This window comes from Balaenoptera ricei, chromosome 1 (assembly GCF_028023285.1).
Source record: "Balaenoptera ricei isolate mBalRic1 chromosome 1, mBalRic1.hap2, whole genome shotgun sequence".
Taxonomy (NCBI): Eukaryota; Metazoa; Chordata; class Mammalia; order Artiodactyla; family Balaenopteridae; genus Balaenoptera; species Balaenoptera ricei.
In genome coordinates this window covers 137,110,743-137,136,335 of record NC_082639.1, presented here as the reverse complement: position 1 = coordinate 137,136,335, position 25,593 = coordinate 137,110,743, and the positions used below count along the sequence as shown (strand labels likewise).

General features: G+C 46.2%; 1 protein-coding gene and 1 long non-coding RNA gene across 3 annotated transcripts in view; one reads left to right on the top strand and one right to left on the bottom strand.

The window, feature by feature from the left end:
* The window catches only part of LOC132373580 (uncharacterized), a 421,816-nt gene that overhangs the window by 183,658 nt on the left and 212,565 nt on the right, over positions 1-25,593 (bottom strand). Inside the window, exon 5 of one of the 2 annotated variants that reach the window (XR_009505459.1) lies at positions 20,761-20,828. The exons of the other annotated variant lie outside the window; for it this stretch is intronic. This is a non-coding gene — a long non-coding RNA (uncharacterized LOC132373580). Of the gene's footprint in view, positions 1-20,760; positions 20,829-25,593 lie in introns of those variants that run through there. 2 annotated transcript variants of the gene reach the window in all.
* The window catches only part of TNR (tenascin R), an 83,545-nt gene continuing 77,903 nt past the window's right edge, over positions 19,952-25,593 (top strand). The window contains exons 1-2 of the mRNA XM_059936925.1: positions 19,952-20,450; positions 22,350-22,826. Coding sequence (XP_059792908.1) covers positions 19,952-20,450; positions 22,350-22,826 — 976 coding nt within the window. The remainder of the gene's footprint in view (positions 20,451-22,349; positions 22,827-25,593) is intronic.

Genomic DNA, 25,593 nt, shown 5'->3' with positions numbered 1-25,593 from the left:
TTGAGTTACAAGGTAAGAAATATTTTTCACTGCCAATAGAGTAAAAAAAAAGTGTTTCAACACCCCTTTTCTAAGTTATCTAGGATGAGACAATACTTCCTTAGATCAGAATGTTCTGGCATAAAAACAAAGGCTATACGACTGGTATCTGACTAGGGAGATTCAGCAATGAGTCAGGTCGATGCTACAATTTTTAAGTTCTTGCTTATGGAAACCTCGCAGCCTCTCCTGATGCAGTAAAGCGGGAAAGAAGGGCACCTGCACTGCCCATTAATCCACCTCTGTGAGTCATACAAGTACAGAGGCCTGAGGAGAAAGCAGCTGAGCACTGCCCTGCGACTCCCTGAGGGCTCCTGGGGCCCTGGCACGTGAAGGCAGGGGGCAGACAGCATCCAAGTACCCCGAGGAGCAGGAAGTAATACCCACTCAAAGGCAAATTAGACCTTGTGTTACTAGTCTATCCAACGAGGTCTGCTCTTTCCTTCAGCCTATCCCAGCATGACCGGAGAAGCTTCCTCTCCAGACTAGTCAGGGAATCAAAAACTCAAAGACCTCTTCCCTCCAGGTAATTAAACTAGAAAAATGCAACACCCCCGCCTCCCCGCACTTCCCGGAGACTGAGTCTCAGTGATCTCAGCAAGCTCCCAAGGCAGCACTCCCTGGAAGTCAAAGGCCAGCTCCAGGTTGATTTAAGACCCCACAGCGGCAAGGTGATGAACTGTGCTTTGAACAACCTCACTGGTGGCAGAGGCTGAGGTCCACCCCGGGGCTGGTCCTGACCTCACCCCAGTGATGCAAGTTCATAGAAGCCATGGAAGCTGCAGCTCCCTGCACTGCAACAGCTGCTTAACCCCAACTCTGCCCCAGGAGTCTCAGCCCTGGGAAGAAGGGTCAGAGGGCTCCTGTGTTCCCAGGCCCCAGTCCATGGGGGTGCTGACAAAAGGCTTGTCTTTGCAAATTCAGTGGCCGTAGGCAATGTGTAAGGAGAAAGGATGCAAACACATCCCATTGCTGCCAGCTGCCCTTTATCCTGCCCAGTGGTTGTCACCAAAGGCCATTTCCATAGCTAAGGAGGACACTACTTCAGGAACTGACATCACAGGTTTCAAAAAGTTCCTGAAGCTCTTTCTGAGCGCAATTCCATCTTGGCCAGCCGCTTCTGTCTTGCACGCAAACTTGGCCGCTGGCCCTTCCTAACTCCCTCTGATGGAACCTAGCGGTGCAGGGTGGTGCGTGGGAACCGAGGGACTTCATCCACGCCCATCGTGTCTGCTCTGTGCTCCGGGCACGCCCACCCTGCTGAAACCTCTCTTCTCCAGAGCTTCAGGTCCACCTGCCTGAGGGCCCTGCTGTTCAGATCGGTCAGAAACCACAGAGTCGGGAGTCACCCTGCTCTCCCTCAGGACTCCCTAACAGACCTCGTTCTTTATTCCGATCTGGACCGAAACGGAATGTCCCCCACAAGAGCCGTGCGTTCAGACACGATTCTGCACGCGTCTTAATGAGGAGGACTGTGCAGAGGAAGCTAGTCACCCTGTCAACACTCGCCCAGGCTCCCAACGAACAGACAAATGTGCTTGTTGCCAGGGGAGGAGGGAAAAATACAAAAGCTGCTCCCTGAGTGCCATCAGCCTAGCCGCCCCCCTACTCCCTGGCCAGGCCTGGCCCCTGCCTCACCTGTACAACCCTGCAGCCTGGCAGCTGATACGGGCCTGAGTTGGCCTGAGACCTGCCTTCTGAGCCTACCTGAACTGTCACTGGGTGGTGCTTACCCAAGAAATTTATTTGTTTTAAGTGTCAATTCAAATAGTATTCCATCCCAATTATGTTAATAAACACAGAGAAAAAATTGGGGAAAAATATACCAAAACACTAGTGGCTTTCACTGGGTCAAGTTATTAAAAATTCAACCTGTATGTTCTAATTAGTTTATAATGAATATGTTTTACTTCCAATCAGAAAAAAATTTTTTTTTTTTTTTTTAAGGAGATTCGGCACAGGTCTCGCTGCTAGTTGGAAAACCCAGGACTGCCGATCACTTTCTTTTTTCTCTCTCTCTTTTTTTCTTTAGAGAAACACTTTATTTATTTATTTTTGGCTGCGATGGGTCTTCGTTGCTGCACGCGGGCTTCTCACTGCGGTGGCTTCTCGTATTGTGAAGCACGGGCTCTAGGCGCCGCGGGCTTCAGTAGCTGTGGCACGTGGGCTCAGCAGCTGTGGCTCGCGGGCTCTAGAGCTCAGGCTCAGTAGTTGTGGCGCACGGGCTTAGTTGCTCCGCAGCATGTGGGATCCTTCAGGACCAGGGCTCGAACCCGTGTCCCCTGCATTTGCAGGCAGATTCCTAACCACTGCGCCACCAGGAAATTAAAATTTTTTTCATAGAGACTTGTTGGTTTGCTTTAGGCCATTGGTGTGGGTATTGTAACTCCCAAGGCTTATGGTGTTGGCCGGCACACACCCAGCTTTACCCCTGTGACACGTGGGATTTGCATCCTGGTTCTGTTGCTGTGTCTCCTCTTCTTTAGTTTCTGACTCTGGTGGCTTTGATCCAGCTCTGTGACTTTCAGTCGACCCTGGCTGTGCCCTGGATACACCACATTGTCCACCCTCGTCTTGTCCAGCTCAGTACAGCCCCACCTTGGCCTTGGACCCCAAAGGTGGCCTCCCAGGCCCCATGTCTGGTTGCTGTAATCAGGTGAATAGCTTTTGACCCCTGGTGTTCCTCTGGTTTCTTAGAGTCCAGTTTCAGGGTGCAAACTCAGCCTAGGAACAGCCATAGAATAATTCAGAAATCCTTGTGATTCTTAGGGGATTGAGTTCCCTTTCTACATTCTAATCAACCCCACTCTGGAAAGCAGACAATTCCCTGGGGGTTGTTGATCATCTTCATGAAGTGATGGTCCTTCTCTATACTTGTGGGTCAAGAAGACGCACCACAGGGGCTTCCTTGGTGGCGCAGTGGTTGAGAGTCTGCCTGCCAGTGCAGGGGACACGGGTTCGAGTCCTGGTCTGGGAGGATCCCATGTGCCGCGGAGTGACTGGGCCCGTGAGCCACAGCTGCTGAGCCTGCGCGTCTGGAGCCTGTGCTCCGCAGCAGGAGAGGCCGCGATGGTGAGAGGCCCGCGCACCGCGATGAGGAGTGGCCCCCACTTGCCGCAACTGGAGAGAGCCCTTGCACGGAAACGAAGACCCAACTCAGCCATAAATAAATAAATAAATTAATTAATTAATTAATTAATTAAAAAAAAAAGATTCACAGGACAAGATGAAATAAAGCTGTTTAAAAAAAAAAAAAAAAAAAAAGAAGACGCACCACAAATGCCACCGTGGGATTTGTCACTCTTCACCACCTGAGCATCCTCAGTTCTACTCAATCCAACAATTACCAACTTAGCAACAAGTGAGGACTCACCATCCTGCTCGTGCCCCCTCTAAATGCTGGGCCTGAGGGAAGACTGAGAAGGAAATACAGTTCCGTGGCTGGATGTCAAATAACGAAACTCTGATCCATGCAGAAATAGAGACCATGTGCTTCTTTATTTGTCATACGTTAGCGATGCTGAGACCTTCCCACTGATTACGTGCCACTTCATAGATGATACAATATTCCGCCCCCCCGGAAATAATTCTTTTTTTTTTTTTAATTGAAGTATAGTTGACTTACAATGTTGTGTTAATTTCTGCTGTGTAGCAAAGTATATATATATACATTCTTTTTCATGTTCTTTTCCATGATGGTTTACCACAGGATACTGAATATAGTTCCCTGTGCTATACAGTAGGACCTCGTTGTTTATCCATTCTATATATAATAGTTTGCAACTGCTAACCCCAAACTCCCAATCCATCCCTCCCCCACCCTTCCTCCCCCTTGGCAACCACAAGTCTGTTCTCTATGCAGGACACAATTCTTAAACCTCCTCCTGACACTGAGGGTCTAAAAGGTTGAGAGCAGTACCTAGGAGAAGATTCATTTGGAGAGAGCAGTATTTTCACACAGACCTGATTCTCACTATAAATAATTCCCACTTCACAGGTAGTCAGAGCAGTCTCATGACTTGCTCAAGCTCAGAAAGCTTGAATAAATAAAATTGAATAAATGAACTAAATGAATAAATGAAAATGGCAGGAGACCCAGAGAGATGTTGTCTTCAAGGCAGGGCCCTGTCCCCGAGGCAATGACCCCTCTCTAAAACCTCCCTGAGGTGGCCCTCTGGAGAGGACCGTCTGTGACCTGACTCACAGCCAAAAACCTTCATCAATCCAAGGGCAAAGAAGGCCACAAAGCACTCCTTCACTTCTGAGAAGAATCAAGTAAATCCATGAGAAACTGACAGGGACTGAGTAGTCAGAGAAACCAGCCTTTCAGTGAAGATGGACGGGTAGCAGGTAAAGACAATTAGGGGGTGTGAACGGTCTGACAGGTACCAAGGTCAATAATAAGAAACAACGTGACAGGCAGCAGTAATCAAAATAAGTGTGCGGGGAAGACTGCAATCCTGAAGCTATCAGCAAGGAAGCCTGGAAGGGGGTGGGCAGGACATTTATTACCCTAACAATAAACTGTGCTGATGGCCAGCAGCACAATGGGTCCTCGGTCCCATCTGGGTCACCTCACACACTCCCAGCAGCAGTTCTCCTGGCTAACACTGCATTGAGGAACGTTTCAGAAACTTTGGGGGCAGGAAAAACCAGTTTGTGGGGATATGCAGACACCTGAGTAGGTAAGGATGGCTGGAAATACATCACATGTCTGTGTATGTATGTATTTGGAGAGAGAGAGAATCTACTAGACTCCAGGATCTGTGCTGTATGCTGGGACCAAAGACAAGTAGATTATACACCTGCCTTCTAGGGACTCTCTGTTGGTGGGGGCGGGGGGGGGAACAACTTTGCAGGTAACTATTGTGATAAGTGTAATAACAAGTTCTGCTGGAGCTCCGAGAGGGAGATTATTGCCACAAATTCTTTCTCATATGGAGGCTTCCAGACACACTGGATGCATCCCTTGACAAAAAAAAATTGAATCTTGGTGCCCTTGCTTAAATGCTTTGTGATTTTAGACAAGTCACTTAAACTCTCTGTGACTCAGTTTCCTCATCTGTAAAATGGGGACAATCATAGTAGTTTGTATGGTTTCTGTGGGGATTTAGTTAATATGTAATGCCCTTGGATGAGTGCCTGGAGTGTGCCTGGGATATGTAGGTATCAGTCAGAAAAAGCCATTCCTTTCCTTCATAGAACAATCCTGCACGTACATTGTAATGTGGTCAACTGCACAAATCCTGGGTCATGCAGTTATGTGTGAAGGTGAAGGTGAAGGTGGTGGGGATTTTACCTTCCTAATCAAAAGCAGCTGGTTTGGACAAACCCAGCCACCAGTCCCACATGCTCAGTCTTCAAAGAAAAGCCCAGCAATCTTGCTATTTTGGAGAAAGGCAATACATAATCATTGCTGATTTACAAAAAGACAACATTCAGAATGGGAGAAAATATTTGTAAACGAATCAATGGACAAAGGATTAATCTCCAAAACATATAAACAGCTCATGCAGCTCAATATTAAAAAAACAAACAACCCAATCCAAAAATGGGCAGAAGACCTAAATAGACATTTCTCCAAAGAAGACATACAGATGGCCAAGAGGCACATGAAAAGCTGCTCAACATCACTAATTATTAGAGAAATGCAAATCAAAACTACAATGAGGTATCACCTCACACCAGTTAGAATGGGCATCATCAGAAAATCTACAAACAACAAATGCTGGAGAGGGTGTGGAGAAAAGGGAGCCCTCTTGCACTGTTGGTGGGAATGTAAATTGATACAGCCACTGTGGAGAACAGTATGGAGGTTCCTTAAAAAACTAAAAATACAATTACCATATGACCCAGCAATCCCACTACTGGGCATATACCCTGAGAAAACCATAATTCAAAAAGAGTCATGTACCACAATGTTCATTACTGTTCTATTTACAATAGCCAGGACATGGAAGCAACCTAAATGCCCATCGACAGACGAATGGATAAAGAAGATGTGGTACATATATACAATGGAATATTGCTCAACCATAAAAAGGAACAAAATTGGGTCATTTGTAGAGATGTGGATGGACCTAGAGGCTGTCATACAGAGTGAAGTAAGTCAGAAAGAGAAAAACAAATATCGTATATTAACACATCTATGTGGAATCTAGAAAAATGGTACAGATGAACCAGTTTGCAAGACAGAAATAGAGACACAGATGTAGAGAACAAACGTATGGACACCAAGAGGGGAAAGCGGGGCGGGGTGGTGGTGGGATGAACTGGGAGATTGGGACTGACAGTTATACACTAATATGTATAAAATAGATAACTAATAAGAACCTGCTGTATAAAAAAATAAAAGAATAAAAGAAACTTTTAAAGTTAAAAAAAAATGTGGATTCGTCTTGTCGATCAAAAGTTTGTTTCATTCTAGACATTAGGCTCTAGACTAATGAAGGTATAATATTCCAGAACAGTAGGAAGGCACGTCACTGCCTACTTCAAAATTATCTTCAAATACAGGATAAAGCATGGAAAATTCTCAGAGCTGGCTTGGGAAACAGGTCACCTGTGTTGGGCTTCTCATTCAGTGAATCAGGCTGGTGTCTTGCTCAGCAGGGGGAACTCTTTCATAATGATTTCCCGGCAGGAATCCTGTTGGAAATGCAAACTAGGATCAAAGGGATAGGTTTTCTCATTACAAACTCCAGAGAAAGGATTCACTCTTGAGTTGTTACTGGGGAATCTGAGAGCCCCTTGGGGTATAGTCCTCCAACCCTCAAGCAGGAGAGTTGTAGAGTAAATCCAGAGAGAAACAGAAAGGTTCCCTGTGCCCTGACCAGCTTGGGCTCCTCCCTGTCTCTCCTCTCACCCTCGGCTGCCAGACCCCATCCCACCCCCAGCCCTGCGGCCAAGAGTCAATGGCTGCACCCCCAAACCCCTACCCCAGCCAAGTGCTCATTAAAGCCCCTTTACATGGCCAAAGAGTTGCAAAAGTATAAGGCTGGAACTATTTTGAACTCAGAGAAACACATTCTTGCTGAGGAATAAATAAACCCGTGCCTTTATCATTATTATTTTTTAATGTCACTGTACTTTTCCAGTTTCCCCGTCAGAAAAACAAACTCAAGAAGATGTGAGTCAAATTCCTTTTAACACTGTAAAGTTCTCAGAGATAAATTTCTTAAGTTTTCCTCAGAAAATCTGATTTCTTTCCAGCTTTATGGCATGTTATTCATAGGAATAAGCCTCAGTTTACTCATCTGTAATGTGGGGCAGTATACCCACCTTACATACTTTACAAAATTCATAGAACGATCAATCAAGATTATGTTTATGAAAACGTCTTGAAAACTATAATGAGCTCTGCAGATGCCAGGTGTTCTGTTCCTCTGACTCATTTTAGTGCGTTTCAACAGGGGAAAGGTAGAAAGATCAATGTGAGAAAAAAATGTTGAAACCTTTTACAGGCAATGAATCTTATTCTCTGCTACAGCATGAAACCACACTGAACCATGTCCACTGTTAGGTTAGTTGAAGGCTGTTGTTAAAATGAAAATGTGACTGTTATTTATGGTTTAAGGCCTACCTGTTTCCAAATAGGTTTTCAGAAGGTGTGAATTTATTGCCAGCACTGTATCTTGTATTACTTTGGCATTTGACTACTGAGGGAATGAGGCACAGAGGACCAGTACGTTTTAAGCAGAGTTGGGGCCAGGAGGAAATGTCTGGGGTAAACAGCCCTTGCCAGGAAGGCAGGCCCCTGTGGAGACCTTCAGGGATGAGCAGTAGACAGCCACGGGTCAGTCAGTGAGGACACTGCATCCAGACCATCTGGGGTTAGTAGAAGCTGAGTTGTCGCCATCCTTAAGCCCCAAAGGAGGTGAAGGGAGTTGGCAGAGAGATTATTACCAGAACCTGGAAAGAGAGTCACTCCTATCGAGAAGGTCACCTTGAGAGAAACTACGCCCTTCAGCTGAGGGACACAACCAGCGGGTGACCTCCCAGGAGGGAAGTCAGGACCCCACTCCCCTCTGGCTGGAGCTGCAGCTCCCCTACTGCGGATCTCCTTTAGCTGAATGGGAAGCTCTCTAGGAAGAGAGATCAGGTCCAAGAAGAAAAGGGTAGAGAGAGGGTCTGGAGGGGCAAAGGGAGAACGCCAACTGTGTGTGCAGGAGAGGAAGGCAAGCCCAGGCAGTGCGCACAGAGGCTGGGGAGGGAGGAGAGTTGCTCTGGGGAAGGAGAACTCCCATCAAAGAGAAGAGGGCGCCATGCACAAGTTATTTCAGGCATCAACCCCAGCCCACCGGGGACATTCTGCATCCTCTTTTGGGCTGTTTTGTACCCTAAATGGATCATACGTGGACTTGGGAACCCTCAACACCGTGCTTTGCTCACCAAAGCCTGGTTACATTCAGAGCCAATTCAGTGCTGTCTGCATTCTCAATTTGTCAGAAAGGCAGCTGCCTGGAGCTAAATGGTCAATTCTTATCTTTATTCAGATTGAAAACATTTAAAAAGCCCAAAATTGTACAATACATATCCTGGATTTAGCAGTTAATAAAAACAGCATTTGAATCCTACTGGAGCCCCCTTTTAACAACAATGAACAAAGATGACGCAGTATAACTTAATGGAGAGCAAAACGCATTTTGTCAAGACAGAGAGTGAGAGAAAAGGAATTTAAGAAATTATGTACCCTGGAAAACCACTCTCTAAAGTAATGAGCAAGGCTAATCCAGGCCTTACCGACTGAATAACTACAAAATAAGATAAACGACAAGCAAAAAAAAAATCTTTTGAGTTTTTCAGATTAGAATTCATCTCTGGGGCCAACTGCAACTGCAGATATTAAAGGATTTCTTTAACCATGTCACGCCCTACTTAAAAAACACTGAGGCTCCACCAGCCCACAGAATACAGAGGAAATTTCTAAAGATGCCAATCAAGGCTCTCTGACGTCTTCTTAGTCCCCTCAACCCTGAACACACACAAACACCCCAGGAACTGTGCCCTTCTTCCTCACTCACTTTACTGCCCTTTCCCCTGTCTCCTCCTTTCAAAATCTTTCTAATTCTTCAAGACCCAGCTCAAAGGCTACATCGATGGAAAACATCGAGATTTCTCTAGAGAGTCTTGCAGTTGAAATGATTCCTTCTGCTGGGCTCCCAGAAGAATTTCTCCATACCTGGGATATGCTACTTATCATGGTTTGCTATTTATTCTTTTTTTTTTTTTTTAAGTATTTATTTATTTATTTATGGCTGCGTTGGGTCTTCGTTTCTGTGCGAGGGCTTTCTCTAGTTGCAGCAAGTGGGGGCCACTCCTCATCGCGGTGTGCGGGCCTCTCACTATCGCCGCCTCTCCCGTTGCGGAGCACAGGCTCCAGACATGCAGGCTCAGTAATCGTGGCTCACGGGCCCAGCTGCTCCACGGCACGTGGGATCTTCCCAGACCAGGGCTCGAACCCATGTCCCCTGCACTGGCAGGCAGATTCTCAACCACTGAGCCACCAGGGAAGCCCCTGCTATTTATTCTTGTTATGTAAATACCTTCCTCCTAGTTATACAGGGAGTTACCTGAGATTTCTGTAGCTCACCCCTGACATCTCGAATGGAACCTAGCCCAGCTCCTGGCATGGAATCAGTGTGCATCTGCATTTAATTAAGCAGGTTGTGCTCCATAGACCAGTACCTTGGAGCTTCCTCGAATTTCAAAATGTTATTTCATGCACTAGAAAATAGAATTCATCTGTGTGTAGTCTTTGGGTCAGAGTGGTGCTCTTTCATGCTCGAAAACACATATTGATAATTTGCACAATAAAGTAAATAACTCCTCTAGACCTCTAGAGCTAAACGTTCATAAGTTGCCACCTCCAACATACATGTTATCTGGAGAAGTTAATGGATATCCAATATTAAAGCAATGATTCAGTTCCTGCTAGAAGGACCAAATCCAATGTAGTTATGTCATATAATTGGAAACAGCATGAATCTGATATTTGAATCTGTCATTAGGTATTTTTAGAGCAGATGAATTATCTGGTCTTCTGGATGTGGGTGAGTATAATTTCTACAGGTAACTACTCCCAAGATTTGTTTGTTTCTAAAGGGTTTCAATGTCCAAGTAATCAAGCAAACAATTCCTACATTTAGAGTTGTAATTAATTAGAAGTTCTGAGCCCATGTTTATAAATTGGCCTGGCCCCGCGTTGGCCTCCTGGACATAAAGCCCTGGAAGCACTACTAAGACATGACCAGCTCCCTTACCTCAGGCACACACAGGGCATGTAGGGATTATTTTCATACAGTTTCATAACATAGTGTTAATTGATTTTAAACCTTTGTGAAGATTGAATATAGTCCCTTCAGAGGCAGAACTTCCTTGCATTTGGCCTTGATGCTTCAATCAACTCTGCTTATGCTGTGCCCGTTACCCCCCTCCTCACCCACCCCCCACAACTCGTACCCACCTTTCCAACACCACCCCTCCATGTGGACTGGGACACCACCTCTTCAGGAAGCCTCTTCTGGTCACCTGTCCCACACTGTGAGGAGCATCTATTAAACTTAAAGTAAGTGACCAATAATACAAATGGACAGCCTTGCCTTGTCATTCAGTTTTACATGTATGAGTCTAGTCTTCTCAACCAGATTATAAGCCCCATGAGGGCAGAGACCACTTTTTATATTCTAAACCAATTTCTCCGTCTGTTCTAATGAGTATCTTGGGCAAGGAAAAAAAAAAAAAGCATCGATTTGGGCTGCAGTCTGAGTGGTCATCTTTCTTAGAAGAGACTTTGCAGTTTTATTAAATGTAAAGAAAAGAAAGATGAAAAGCAGGATGATGACTGTTCAAGAAGAGTAACTGAACAGCAAACGGTGACATGCTGTTCTCCCAGCTTGAGAAACACAGATAAAAAATAGATATTAATGATAGAAAAGGTCAGGCTCTTAGAAGAATTTTTGAACCCAAATGGTGGAGATTAATTAGGAATTCATTTTTTATATCCTACCTACTTCCAAAGGACAAAGGTGGCTGATGGAGGGAGGTTGTGGCATCTACGAATGAACTGAGAGTCTGGAAATATGACTCAGGATTTAGTTTGGCTCTAACTCACTGTGTGTAACTGGGCAAATCACTCCCATACTTAGAGCCTTGTCTATAAAATTGGAATAATCCCATTGCCCATTATGAGGATTAAATAGGGCTCTGTATATATGACTCCCTCTCTCTCTCTCTCTCTCTCCCCTCTCTCTCTCTCTCTCTCTATACACACACACACACACACACACACACATACATAACTATATATATATACGTGGTTATATATATATCTGTATATATATATGTATGTATATAGTCAAATGCTCTACATATGTTAAGAATTCTCTGGGATCTATAGACATTGGATAAATTCTCACCTAAATGGGATCTCTATTTACCAAAAATCATGGGGAAACCTGGAGGTAGACTGTCAACCTTAGCTGCCGCAAAAGGAAGTAGAGGCCCCCAGCAGTAACACTTGCCCAGCCTCTCCCCTTAGACTGTAAAGCAGGAATTCAAACCCGGATGGCCTCACACTCACTTCCAATCGGGAGATTCTATTACTCCTTTGGTGTTATTCCCTTGATGGATCTTGAGGACCCCACTTTTCAGATGAAGAAGGAACTGCTCTGAGAGGCCAGGTCAGTTGGCATTCTCGCAGACAGCACAAGACAGAGCCAGAGGACAAGACCAGAAGCCAGATTCCTCCACCCAGCCAATGCGGTTTCTCTATCCCGCAGGGACACACACACAAATATATTGGGCTGACCCACTTGTGCCAAAACACGAGTGTGGCTCCATCACGTTCTGAACCAAAGACCCTTCCTGCAGATCCCATCTGCAAGGGATGTGGTCCCGGAGCGGGGGTGAGGCGGCCAGTCCTGGGGGGAGGCGACTCCCCACCCTGGCCTTGCATCTCCTCTGACACTACTCAGTGCATCCTTCTTGACAGCTCTGGGCCAGCCACCGAGTCCTGTCTGCAGGGAGTTTTCTGCCCTCGGGTTCTTTTCAGAAACCTGACATGCCCAATAAAGGCCTGGAGCTGATGGAGACAAGCGGGCCCTGAGCCCTCCCAGCAGCCCTGACGCTGCCTCCGCTGACACAGTGGGGCTGGCGGTAATCACATTACACCCTCGTCTTTCCTAATTACCCACTTTCTCCAAGTGACAGAGCATCCCAACGGCAGGCGGGGAACTATTTTTAAACTAATTCTAACTAAAAAAAAAAAAAAAGCACAAAAAAAAGTGTCATTTTTTTTCACAGATATGGTTCTGGTTTATAAATCCCCCCCAGGGACAGCGTGGGGTGTAAGGTTGGCAGAAGCTAGAAAATCTAAGCAAAGCACTGGCTGCTCACCTCTCCTTGCCCGCCCGACAACCTATACACTCATTTTTTTTTTTCTTTCTTTTTCTTTTATTTTTCTGAAGCTCCTCTTCCTGTGTTTGTCTCTTTCACTCCCTCTCTGGCTCTAAGAGAAAATAAATAGGAGAAAACACAAAGGCAGAGCTTCAACGTGAGTGACTTGTGGCTCTTTCTGTCCCTCGTCATCCCCTCCCCCTCCTCCCTGCCACCCCACATCCCACCTTCCTGAGACCACTTCTCCCCTCCTCCCAGCCTGTGTAAAGGTGATGGCTCCCAGAACATTCTTCTGTAACAGTAGCAAAGCCCTTCAACGTGAAGAAACAAAGCCAGGAGAAGGCATGTGGAGGAGGGCAAGGGAAAGAAAAGCCCCTGAAGGACAACTTTAGCTGGGGCAAGACTTGGCCGAGCCCGGGTGACCCGCATTCTCCCCGCAGGCCGCCCGGGAGGCGGGGAGCGCAGACCCCAGCAGCATGGCACCACCTGGGCCTGGAGGCTCATCCAGCTGTCCACTCGCCTCTTACACAAGACCCGGAGACCCCTGTGGTGCCCGCAGGATAATTATATTGATAAGGAGGCTGGAGTGGAGGAAATGAATCAATGGCACTGCACGGATTTCCTGAGTATCGATCTATCCAATTGCTGCAACCTGCTTGCACCCTCATTTGGAGGGTCATTAGTTACCTGTCTTGCTTACAACTGTTAGTGTATCATCGAACCCTGAGTGTATTATCTGTTCCTCAGGTTTATGTTTTCTCCCTCTACCTGTAGAACCCTGTCTGTTGCTCTCGCCAGCCCGGCGCTCTGCCATATTTTTCTTCTCCATCTTCCCAGCTTTCTCCTCCTCTTCCCCTCTCTCACCACCACTTCATCCTCTGACTGGCCTGTTTTGCTTCTATCCTGGAGTCTTACAGCTCTAGTCGGATGACTCATCTGAGAAACAGAAAGAGAGTGAGGGAGGCGAGGGGCTCTGCTGGTCCCCTCCAGCCTCCAGCGTTGCTTTTGGTGACAGAGATTTTGCATCTAGCTTAGAGGCGCAGGCACCACTTCACACCGAAGCCAGATCACAGGTCTCAGAGCAAGACCCCTCTAAAGGCGACAAACACATCAACGTAGCGTTCTTGGATAGGCCACAGGATTAGAACAGGCCTTCCTCACAGGAAGTTGCAAAGATCTGCCCAGCAGCATCGCTGAAGAGTGCCACGGAAAGGGACCGCCTGCAGAACAGTCGGTATTCCTTGTGATCCAGAGGAACAGGTGGTGGAGGTAGAGAATGAAGCCCGAAAAGGAAGCTTTCAGGGACACAAGAAAGAAAAGCTACTTTGAAATAATTATTAAGTGACATGAGCTTAGCAAAACTAAGAGCACATTTATTAAGTAGGCATTAAATAAGCATGAGTTTCATTCCCCTCCCCCCTCCAGCAGGCTTCAGATGAAATGAGAAAAATGAAGCCTCCCATGCCATCCATCCCACCCCCTCTCACTGCCTGCCCTCAGAAAGCATCCTCAGCCATATGCAAATGGAGAGAAGCAGAGAGGTCAGCGGTGTGGTTAACAATGGCTTGTGACTGAGCTTGCTGGGGACAAGCCAAAGGGAGCTCAGAGAAGTGAATGAAGGGGCCAGGGCAAGCCCTGGTTTTCCGTGACTGCTGGCTGGAGGGGAACTGTCCTAGGAAAGGACAAGTGTAAAAAATGTCTCCTGACCCCTCTAGGATCAAGGTTTACTTGCTTAGCGTTGTTCTTGACTCTCTGGGACGCAGTGGAGGCTGGGCACTTTTAAATAAAAAGCCAGCAGACAAGCCTTCCCTCCAGGGTAAGAGGCTAAAGCAATATCTGGGGTAGTAGCTGGGATCAGTGGAGAAAACATTAAGCGAAAAGTCATCGCTGTCAGGAAGTCCTAAATCTGATCCAGGGGGAGAAGAGTGTTGATTTGTAAGAGCTCTAAGTCATTTCATGAGAGTGCTATGTGGGTGCTAATTAAAGCTGGTTGAAAAACAGCAGTTAAGGGGACAGACTATGGTCAGCAAGATCTGGGTTCAGTCCTGGCTCCTGCGCTCATTAGCTGTAGAATCTTGGTCACATTCCTTGGCCTTTCCTGAAGCTCATTTTCCTTGTCTCCAATAACGGAACTTGAAAGAGGACCTACCATCATGGTGAAATCACCACAGAGCCCTGCTGGTTGTTTACAGCAGGTCTGATGGATGGATGCCCCCTTCTGATTGGTTATTGCCCGAGCCATACCAGTTGCTAAATATCTTGACTCCTAAATATCACTCCTCCTAGCTTATAGGGTTGTTGTCAGGAATGAACGAAGTACTATAAGGAAAATGCTTAGCTTGGTACCTGGTAAATAGTTTGCTATTGGTATGGATTGTGGATTGAATTGTGTCCCACAAAGAAGATAATGTTGAAGTTCTAACCCCCAGCACCTCAGAATGTGACCTTATTTGGAAATAGGGTCATCGTAGATGTAATTAGTTAAGACAAGGTCATATTGGTGTGATGGGCCCCTAATCCAAGATGAGTGATGTCCTGGAAGGAAGATGGCCCCGTGAAGACACAGAGACACAGGCAGAGTGCAATGTGAGGATGGAGGCAGAGACTGGAGTAATGCATCTACTAGCCAAGGAATGCCAAGCATTGCCCGCCATCACCAGAAGCTAGGAGAGAGGCATGAAATAGATTTTCCTTCAGAGCCTCAGAAGGGCTTAACCCTGATGACATCTTGGTTTTGGCCTTCTATTCCAGTCTCCAGAACTGTGAGAGAATAGAGTTCTAGAGTTTTAAGCTACCCAGTGTGTGGTAACTTGTTATGGCAGCCCTAGGAAACTAACATAATATTATAGTGGGTAACCTCCTCAAAGGACACATAAGACCCTGAATTCATAAAGTAACAGGAAAGAGAAAACCTTAATGTTCATTTTAGTCCACTCTCTGACGTGATGCTTGAAAGCCCATCTTCAACATTCTCACTAAGTAGTCTTGTGGCTTGTGCTTGAACAACTCCAGTGACCAGGAACTCACTACCTATCATGACAACCCAATAGCTCTATTATAAAAGCTGTTCTTTACATGGAGCCAAAATCTGTTTCCCTGTAGATTCCCCCATTTGGGGGAAATTCCCTCCCTTGGACCTTTTGCTGTATAAAAGTCCAATCCCACAGCACTTAACAGCCCTTCAAATACTTGAATTCCTTGAATAAGCCATATTCATGCACATGTCAGAGTTTTAGCAAATGCAATTTCTTTTGTCTATAATGAACTTCTGTCTTCTCTACTTAAAGAGTCATCTATTAAAACCCAGTTCAGTATTATCTTCTGATAGACTAGGTTATGCTGTAGGAAAAAGCAATACCAACATCTGTGCTTCAAAACCAAAAGTTTATTTCTCTCTCATGCACTACACACCTACTGTATGCAACCAGGGCACCCTTTATCATGGTCACTCGGGGACCCAGACTGAGAAAGCGGCCACCATCTTGAACATTGCCAGTCACCATCAATGGGAAAGAGAGAGCTCTGGGGGTCTCCCGTCAGCAATGAATGCCCCCTCCCAGAAGTGACCCACATCACTTCCTCTCACAACCGTCGGCCAGTACTAGTGACATGGCCTCACCTAACCAACAGGGGGCCGGAAAACACAGCCCTGGAAAATGTAGTCCTACCACATGTCTGGAAAGCCAGGCCAGAAATACTTGGCAAACAGCACTGACGATTACCCCACACTCTCTGCGTAGCTTCCCCTGTTGCCCCAGGCAAAGTTGCTGTGTCACCTCCAGCCCTCTAGAGACATTTTGTGTGTTATTTGGTCACGGTAATGATCACATTGCATTGTCATTATATTTACCTGTGTTTCCATCTCTTTCATGAGGCTGAGAGTTTCTCAATGACAAGAACTAGATCGTCATAAACATTTAGTATGTGGATGCATTTGAGAACAATGACTATATAGCCACAGTAAGAGCCCAAGTCCTTATAGTGGTTCACAGGCCTTCTCTGACCAGTCCCCCATTCCTTCTCTGAACTCATCTCCCCACATCTGCTCCCTCATTCACTCGCCTCCAGTCTCACTGTCACTCAAACTCACCAGGCCGGCTCCTGCCTCAGAGCCCTCACCCCTGCCGTTCCCTGTGCCTGGAATGCACTTCCTCAGCCGTCTGCTAAGCTCACACTCCTCACTTGCTTCAGGTCTCTGCTCAGTGGTCACCTCATTAGACAAGCTTTCCCTGGCTGGGCTCTACAAAATATCCATGTGACTTCCCTGTCCTGGCACCTCCTCGGCTCCCTTCTTTTCTTTTCCTCCACAGCAGTTACCACTTGCTGACACAACACACACAAATGAATGTTACATTGTCATATATTAAATACTATATAATATGCATTATATCATACATTATATATGACATACAGAATTATTGTGGGTATTTATGTATTGTATGTCCTCCCCCTCCCTCCCTCTCCCCCCAACACACACACTTAAATATAACTTCTGTGAATAAAGGGACCAGCATATAGTAGGTACTCAATAAATCTGTCAAAGGAATGAATGATAAAGGAACGATAGCTCTGGGGTTGTCACTTCTCTGGACAAAAATCCTAAGTTCCTCCCTCTCCTACAACAAGATTCTGAGTACCTTCAGCATCCTCTCCACCCAGAAGGAATCAATGACAAGTGCAGGACAGAGCAAAACAGTCCCCTGCTCACCCTAGTCTATAATTTCAATTAATAAAGCCTGAGTCTGTAAATCAACTATACTTCAATCCATCAATCAATCAGTCAACCAGTCAATAAATCCTGAGTCTAAATAAGGTTTTGGAGGTTACAAAAATCACACTGTTGACTAATTCATAGTCAGTTTGGTTATTGACTAAAATCTTATGTTTTTCACACATAAAGCTATACTTTTCTCTCCACATATAATTTTATAGTTGTTGCTTTGGACTGGTGTGGAACCTAACATTTTTCCCTTTTAATTTTCCTGTCAGTTGTCTTCCCTTTCATTTATAATGTCATTTATTCTTTCACTTATTTATTGAGTGTCTGCTCTGCAAAAAGTTCTGTTAAGTGCTATGGGTGCTACGTGATAGTTTTATGATTCCCAGAAAAAAAAAAAAACTATTCAGCAATATCAACATGGATCAGACAAACCAACTTTAGTTTAGCAAGTGAGATGGCTAAGGCTCCTTAGCCTTCAATGTAAATGTAAGTGTAAATGATTTATATCAGAGCCATTCCTGGGAAACTTTCAATGATATAAGGGCAGAGTGCCACTCCAAGGATGAAACGCCTAGAGCAGCTGAAAATGGGAAGGCAAGTAATACCTCAGATAGAGGGGCTTGGAAAGAGCTTACAGTCATGAGAGAAATTTGGTTCAGACATGTCACTCCATCTATCCCCAAGGTTGATTCACCTCATCTGATGTAACCAGTGGATCACCACCTCTCCCATCACTCCAAGAACCTCTCACCCTTCTTTGGACAAGGGTACGCTAAGGTTGGGCTTTCCGGCTGTCAAATGATGGAAGAGATTTCTCACATGTTCTGGTGATTTCAGGGTAGTCCTGGATAGGGGAAGAATGAGGCAGTCTGGCTCCAGAGTCCAGAATCTTAATAGTTCTACGCTGTTCTGCTTCTCCTTCATATTGGAAAGAAAGATTTTAGTCCAATATATAATATAAAGACTGAGTAATAAGACATGGTTTTCAAAATAGTCACTAATACAGATTACTCCTAATAAAATCATCCCTCAGAAATTGTCCAGCTGAACTGAAATTGAAGAAAATAGTGAATAACTTGAGGATAATGGAAAGAGATTAAATGAGTTGGAGAATGATTCAACCTTTTGCTCACAGGGCATTTACTCACTAATTCATCTGTTTATCCATCCTTCCATGTATCTACTCACTTAATCATTCAACAACCACAGTACAGAACACTTTTGCTGTCCTAGACACACATCAAATACTGTGGATAAGATGTGGTCTGACCTAAATTGACTTAGCAGTTCGGGGCCAGTGGGGGGAGGCAGGGGATGAAGCTGGTGTGGGGCAGGAGCAGACAAAGGAAACCCACAGTCTAGTGTGGCAAATGCTGTCAGAGGGGGTTTATAAGGAGTGAGGGGTAAACTTAGCCTGTGCTGGGGATGTCCTTAGCTTCCTGAGGGAACGGAAGAAAAAGATGAGAGCAGAATGCTTCGTGGAGGAAGGAACATTGGTTCTGGCCCTAGCAAAATTTTCTAATCTCAATATTCCTGGGAAGATCCTATAACCAACACAATTTCCATCAGAGACAACAGAACATTGAACATGCTTATCAAGACAAGCACTGGAGCATAGAGTTAAGAATACAGGTTTTGGAGTCAGACCTGCATTCAAATTTTAAGCTTTCTAGGCAGAATTCACTCCATTACAAGATGGAGATAATCATAACATCCCATCATAGGTTTGTTCTAAGAGTCAAGTAAGATCCCATGTGAGGTGCACAGCACAGTCTGTACACAGTACACATTCAGTTGATGTTAGCTGTTGCTTATTGCCTTCTTCCCAAATTCACATTTACTCTCACTCTGTTCCTTTGTCCTTAATCTTCTTAGCTCTAACATTACATTTAGAACCAAAATTTGTAAGCCTCTTTTTCTCTTTTACACAGGGAATATAGAAGAAATATAATTTCTGTAAAACTGATTTGCATTACAGGAAATTTATTGTTCTCCATGGTTCTTGGTGACTAGGTAGCCAGTAGAGGAGCTAATACATTATTTTAGCAATTTAAAAAGGACCTCGGAAGAAAGGCACCCTCTGATCACAAAGCACTGGGACTATACTAATGAGAAGATTAAAAGAAAGTTCGGCTCACACAGTCCCAGATAATCACATATGTACCTAAGGATTATTAACAACCACAGTTACCTGGAACTATATTATCTGCCTTGTTGGTTATTCTAAAGTCAACTTGTATTTGAACAGATGAGCTTAGAGGAGTTAATAAGTTATCTTGAAGTGGCTGGTGGGGCCCCTTCATCATAAATATCTGGCGAAATATGAGGGTATGCCTAAGGCTCCATGGTACCGTTCATCCTAATTCTCACTCAGAAGTGAAAGGACGCTCTGAGTTCCCCTTGGAGGACTAGCCTAGCCACAGTGCCCCTGCCCCGAGTCCTCACATGTCCTCTTTGTTGGAACCACTTGCCCACTGTGGGTGCCAGACTCATGTGTTCTAGATAAGCCTTTTGGGAAATCAAAATGCCCTTCTGCAGAAGCAGTGTCCATTTTCAGGGGTTCATTCCTCTAGGGAACAAAAAGCTCCGGGCTTTCATGACCCTGGTAGTCACTTCCCAACCTTCCCCTTGAAATCCTCACTGCTATCCTTTAGCTTTGTAGGACTGTGCATAGCGTGGCGCCCAAGCGCAGGTCTCAGAGGCCATCTCGTTCATTCCTTGTTTTCTCTTGCAAATTTCCACAACTCCATGCTTTCTCCTGCAGGCCGGTCTTGAATCCAGCGCTCTGCCGAGAAGATGGGGGCAGACGGGGAAACAGTGGTCTTGAAGAACATGCTCATTGGCGTCAACCTGATCCTTCTGGGCTCCATGCTCAAGCCCTCAGAGTGTCAGCTGGAGGTCACCACGGAAAGGGTCCAGAGACAGGCGGTGGAGGAGGAAGGAGGCGCTGCCAGCTACAATACATCCGGCAAAGAGCAGCCGGTGGTCTTCAACCACGTGTACAACATTAACGTGCCCCTGGACAGCCTCTGCTCCTCGGGGCTGGAGGCCTCGGCCGAGCAGGAGGTGAGTGCCGAAGACGAGGTGCTGACAGAGTACACGGGCCAGACCTCGGACCACGAGAGCCAGGTCACCTTCACCCACAGGATCAACCTCCCCAGAAAGGCCTGCCCATGCGCCAGCTCTGCCCAGGTGCTGCAGGAGCTGCTGAGCCGAATCGAGATGCTGGAGAGGGAGGTGTCAGTGCTTCGGGACCAGTGCACCAGCAACTGCTGCCAGGAAAGTGCAGCCACAGGTAGAGTCTGGGAGTTTGCAGCCGGTCTCAGGAGGGAGGGAGGGCGCTGAGCAGAGAGGGAGAGTGAAGGAGGGTGAGCCACCACTCCCCTCGAAATCTGGCACCTCTTCACACAGAGGGAAAGAAGTGCCCTAGTCTGTAGCTCTCTGTTCAGACGTCTCTAAGATCTAAATGTGGTCCTTCCCGGGGGATTTGGCATAGGGATTCTCTACAGCGCTTAGTCAGTTTGAAATACATTACCTGATTTTGGGGGGATGAGTCAGGTAATGATACATCGGTTCAGCACAGCAACTTCTGTGGTGAGCAGGGAATTTGACGTCTGTCTTCATTCATCTTTGGTTTTCACAGGCTGTTGAATTGATGTCTATCCATGTTAACCTGGGGAACTAGAGAATTCAGGCGCTCTGTTCACTCCATCTCAGTCTTTCTCCCATCTGAGTAAATGATAGTCATTATAGTCTCAGAGGAACTGGCCCCATCTTCTCCAGCAAGATGGAAGTTCCAGGCCCTGCCCCCTCCACAAACGCACGTGGGTGTGCATGCACGTGCACGCACACACCCACTCACAGAGCTTATTACAACCCCCTCCCCTCCAAAGGCTGAGTATCCAGGACTTGTACCTCTAGTCTCGCCCACCCCCTGACTAGTAACACTTACCAATGACTATCTTGACCTCTCTGGGAGAAGTCAGAGCCAGACTTCCTGCCTTCAAATCCTAGCTCTGCTACTTACTAGCTTGTGACTTAAGCAAGTTACATAACCCATGACTTCCTTTCTCCATTGACAAATGGTGACAGACTAGAACAACAAGGAGTTATTAAATACAAAAGCCTCCAATCAGATGAAAGCCTGGCTTCTAGTAGGGACCCCATGTGCAATAGCTGTTATCAGCTGAGCAGAATGAGCTCCAATGAGCAGAAAGTGTGTCCCTTTCTGTGCCCAGCTCCTCTCACCCAAAAGGTACCTTCAACCCATGAAATTCTTTCTTTAACAAGAGGACTGTGTCTTCCTTACTATCTTGGGTTCAAGCTTTTACCTTTTATAGTGGTTTAAATTAACCACTATAGTTATAGCATGGTAAGGGCCAGGGCAGGAGATATGCATAGAATCCTAAAAAGATCACAGCAAACAGTCACCAAATGAGACAAGTTCTGGGAAGCCTTTGAAGTGACCCTAATGCTGAGTTGTGATGAATGAGCAGAGTTAGTTAGGTGGCGGGAAGGAGAGGGAGTGGGATGTGCCTGCAGCACCTGTGACCTTGGCCTGCATCACAGGCCTGGAACTCAGCATACAAGCCCTCAGATCCCCTTCCGTCCCCATAGCCAGCACCTGGGCGTCTTGGTCAGGGGCTGTCCTTGGGCTGTAAGAACCTCTTTGGCCTGCCCCAGGGAGACAATGGACATTTACACCCTCCAAGGACAGCCTTTCATCCCAGCTGAGGTGTGGCTTACCCTGTGTCCAGAAGACCCTGCAGGACTGAACACAAGTGACCCCCCCAGGACTTTGCCTGATAATGTGTCTGGCTTGGGCTCCAACCTCCTGAGTCTCCCCTTTTCCCTGACCAGTTTTTCCCGGGAGCACTTCGCAGTAAGTCACTCTCATCTGAATTCTCATCTAAAGTCTGCTTCTAGGGAACCCAAGCCAAGACACACTGAAGGTGAGCCCCTGAAGGACGAGGGACCCGATCTCACTCATCCTCGCCCCCAGCGCTGGGCCAGGCACAACCGCTATTAGATGAAAACATTCATGAAGTCGATGATGTACCAAACTAGCTTGAGCTTAATTCTCTGCAACACAAATCTGATCAGAGAGTGAGGAGAGGTCTCTGCCCACCCCTCCCATACCCCGTTTACAGGAGGTTCCACTGCTGTCCTTTGACTTTCTCCTTGGCCATTCCAGGACAACTGGATTATATCCCTCACTGCAGTGGCCACGGCAACTTTAGCCTCGAGTCCTGTGGCTGCATCTGCGATCAAGGCTGGTTTGGCAAGAACTGCTCGGAGCCCTACTGCCCCCTAGGCTGCTCCAGTCGGGGCGTGTGTGTGGATGGCCAGTGCATCTGTGACAGCGAGTACAGCGGTGACGACTGCTCGGAGCTCCGGTGCCCGACAGACTGCAGCTCCCGGGGGCTGTGCGTGGACGGGGAGTGTATCTGCGAAGAGGCCTACACTGGCGAGGACTGCAGCGAGCTGAGGTGCCCTGGGGACTGCTCAGGGAAGGGGAGATGTACCAACGGTACCTGCCTGTGCCAGGAGGGCTACACTGGTGAGGACTGCGGCCAGCAGCGGTGTCTGAACGCCTGCAGTGGGCGAGGACACTGCCAGGAGGGGCTCTGCTTCTGTGAAGAGGGCTACCAGGGCCCTGACTGCTCGGCAGGTAGGGAGGGGAGCTCGGCGGGGCCTTTGTCAAGGGTGGTCCAGCAAACTGGCTGGAGGTGGGAAGAGAGATGGGAGGGAAGGTGAATTTTAGGCCGAAGAATTCCCAACTGGGTCACGTACACTTGCTTTCCAAGACAGCTGATTTCTTGAGTCAATCACAATTGACGAGGCAGATTTAAGGGGGGAAGCGTGGAAACCAGAAAAGGTCAAGTTCAGGATGAAAGCTGAATCTTACCCCAAGACTGGAACAAAGTCAATGGTAATAATGGTGACAGCATTTCACTGTCCTTGAGATGGAAGAAAGCAGAGAGTCAGACCATGGCACCACCTTAGGCAAGGGACCACTCTAACTCAGAGGGCTTCCCAGAGCTTCACCTGCTCCAAAATAACCCCCTTGCCCGTTGCCATATTCTGGGGACACGTCCTTTCACAGTGCTAGGGCATGCGATGGCGGTTAGTCTGTGATAACCAGGCTAGCAGGGCACTCTGGCACTCTGGCTATTTTGGAGCTTACATATTGCAAAGTGTTATTAATTTTTGAAATGATCTAGTGTCCACATGGATAAAAGTATTTATAGGCAAGGAATTACTTGTAAATAGGAATAAACTACTAAAGGCATCGAGCAACAACTCACATTCCAACTATTAGTACAGAATATTAAAAGGTTACGAGTCGCTTTGTTCCAGATGACATAGCAAATTGGAACCAACCCCATATGTGTCTGCACGGCGGAAACCAATACAAAGGTGATGTCCCAAAAGGAGGACCTAAATCTATCAGTGGGAAAATACCAGTATCTCACTGGAGTTCATTTTCTTTTGCCTAAAATCAGATTATTGTCATTATCTCACTGTTACTGCTCATCTTCTGACTAAATCAGTGACTCTCACTGATAAATCTGCATTGTAAACAGTACAGATTGAGTGATTGATCTTGATCTTTTCCATTCGTAGTTCAATCTGTAACAGTGGGCTCAGAGTGCTCATTGGGAAAATTTAAAATAAAAAATAACAACAAACGAACATTTTTAAGCTTTCTGATGGGTTGATTCTAGGAATTTTCTGATCAGCCTTCTGACCTTGGTTTAAGGGGGAAATCCTGGGAGGCCAGCTTCACCAGCCTTTTATTCTTGAGCGTCATCAATGATTTCCACCTAGGTACCAGACCAGTCAGGCAAGTCGCCTGCACCTGCAACTTCAACTTAAAATTTTTTAAAAGATCGATGGCAACAACTAAAAGATAAACAACAACCCACTGCTTAGGAAAAAAGATATTTTCACGTTCTTCCATTTTTTTCCATGGTCGATGATTTCATTTAGCCTCCTAATTTTGTTTACTGAATATCTTACTGAAAATATAAATAGCTGTTATACCAATTGTTCAGAAGGAAACGTCAAGCAGAAGTTAAGCTTCATCATTTCTGAATCCAAAGTCACTAGGTAATTGTTGGGAAGAGGAGGCGGAAGCATGATCCTAGTTCCCACCCACAGGACGAGGCTCCATGAGGCCCCATCAGAGGCTGCTAAGGGTCCATTTGGGCCCTCGTCTATGTACGGCTATTCTATAGTTCACATCCTTCTTAATAAAATTGATCTCTGTTGGGTTGTACATACTTCTCATGTTCTTGACCCTCCTTTTCCACGGGGATGGGTTCATTTGCAAACAGAATCTTAATCTGATCCAGGGTCCAAACTGAACTGGAGATAAGCCCTTCTGGTCACTCAGGGAAGACTCAGCAGCTGCTAGCATAACTACAACTGGGTTGAGCCCAAACTATGAGCACATGTTACCTCCAACACGTTACCTCTGTGCTGTTTGAGGAAGACTTCCGGACGCCCAGATAAATTACTTTACAGGTTCCCAAAGCATGTGAGGAGGGACAGTTGCAAAATCTCCATCTGTTTCTATAGCAACCATGGAGCCCCCACTCATTGCAGCAGGTGCTGCTCTCAAGGCTTTCTTGTCTTTTAAACCACATGCCATGGGTCTTTTCCAGAGAAGTAACTAGGTCATTATCTAAAGTGCTACTTCACTTGCTCTTTGTGAGAAGGCTCTAGGAGAGGGGCTGCTTATCCACTGTTTGACTTTTCTGGCCAGATGCACACACTCCAGCATTACTGCTCCCCTCACCAACAGCAGTGAGGAGAGGAAAGAAGAGAATGGGGAAGGTGAAAACGTGGAGAGCCACAAAATGCACTTCTCCACAGGCCATTCTTTTCTCTCTGGCAAGGGCATGGAAAATGGCTGCCCATTGTGTGGACTTCATTCTGAGGCTCCTTAGGCCGCTAGAGCTTGAATGCAATTGAATAGAGTTGACAAGGCCACTCTATTTGACTCCCAGCCTTGATTTTTCTCATAGTGGGCCGTGGGACCAGATCTCAACCTTTCTGCCTCTGTTCTCTGGCCGGGTAAAGATAATAGAACAAAAAAATTCATGAATATGAGCACTTAAAACAGGCTTTGAAAGAAGCTACTCTGGGCTTCTCATTTTACAAATTGAAAAAGCAGCAGCCCTGAGAGACAGGAAGATTTTTCCACAGCCAGACAGCTAATTAATGGCAGAGCAAGAATAAGAACCCAGGTCTCCTACCAACTTCTAGCACTCTTTAATCCTCCCTGGGATGCTAAGTAGAGTGGAATCGGAAAATAAAAATTTTGAAAGCCACATACACAAAGAAATAGTCTTTTGATATGAAAGCTGAGCTCTGTCAAATGATAAAAAAATATTAGGTGTTGGAGACGGGGTAAGGAAGCACTTTCAACC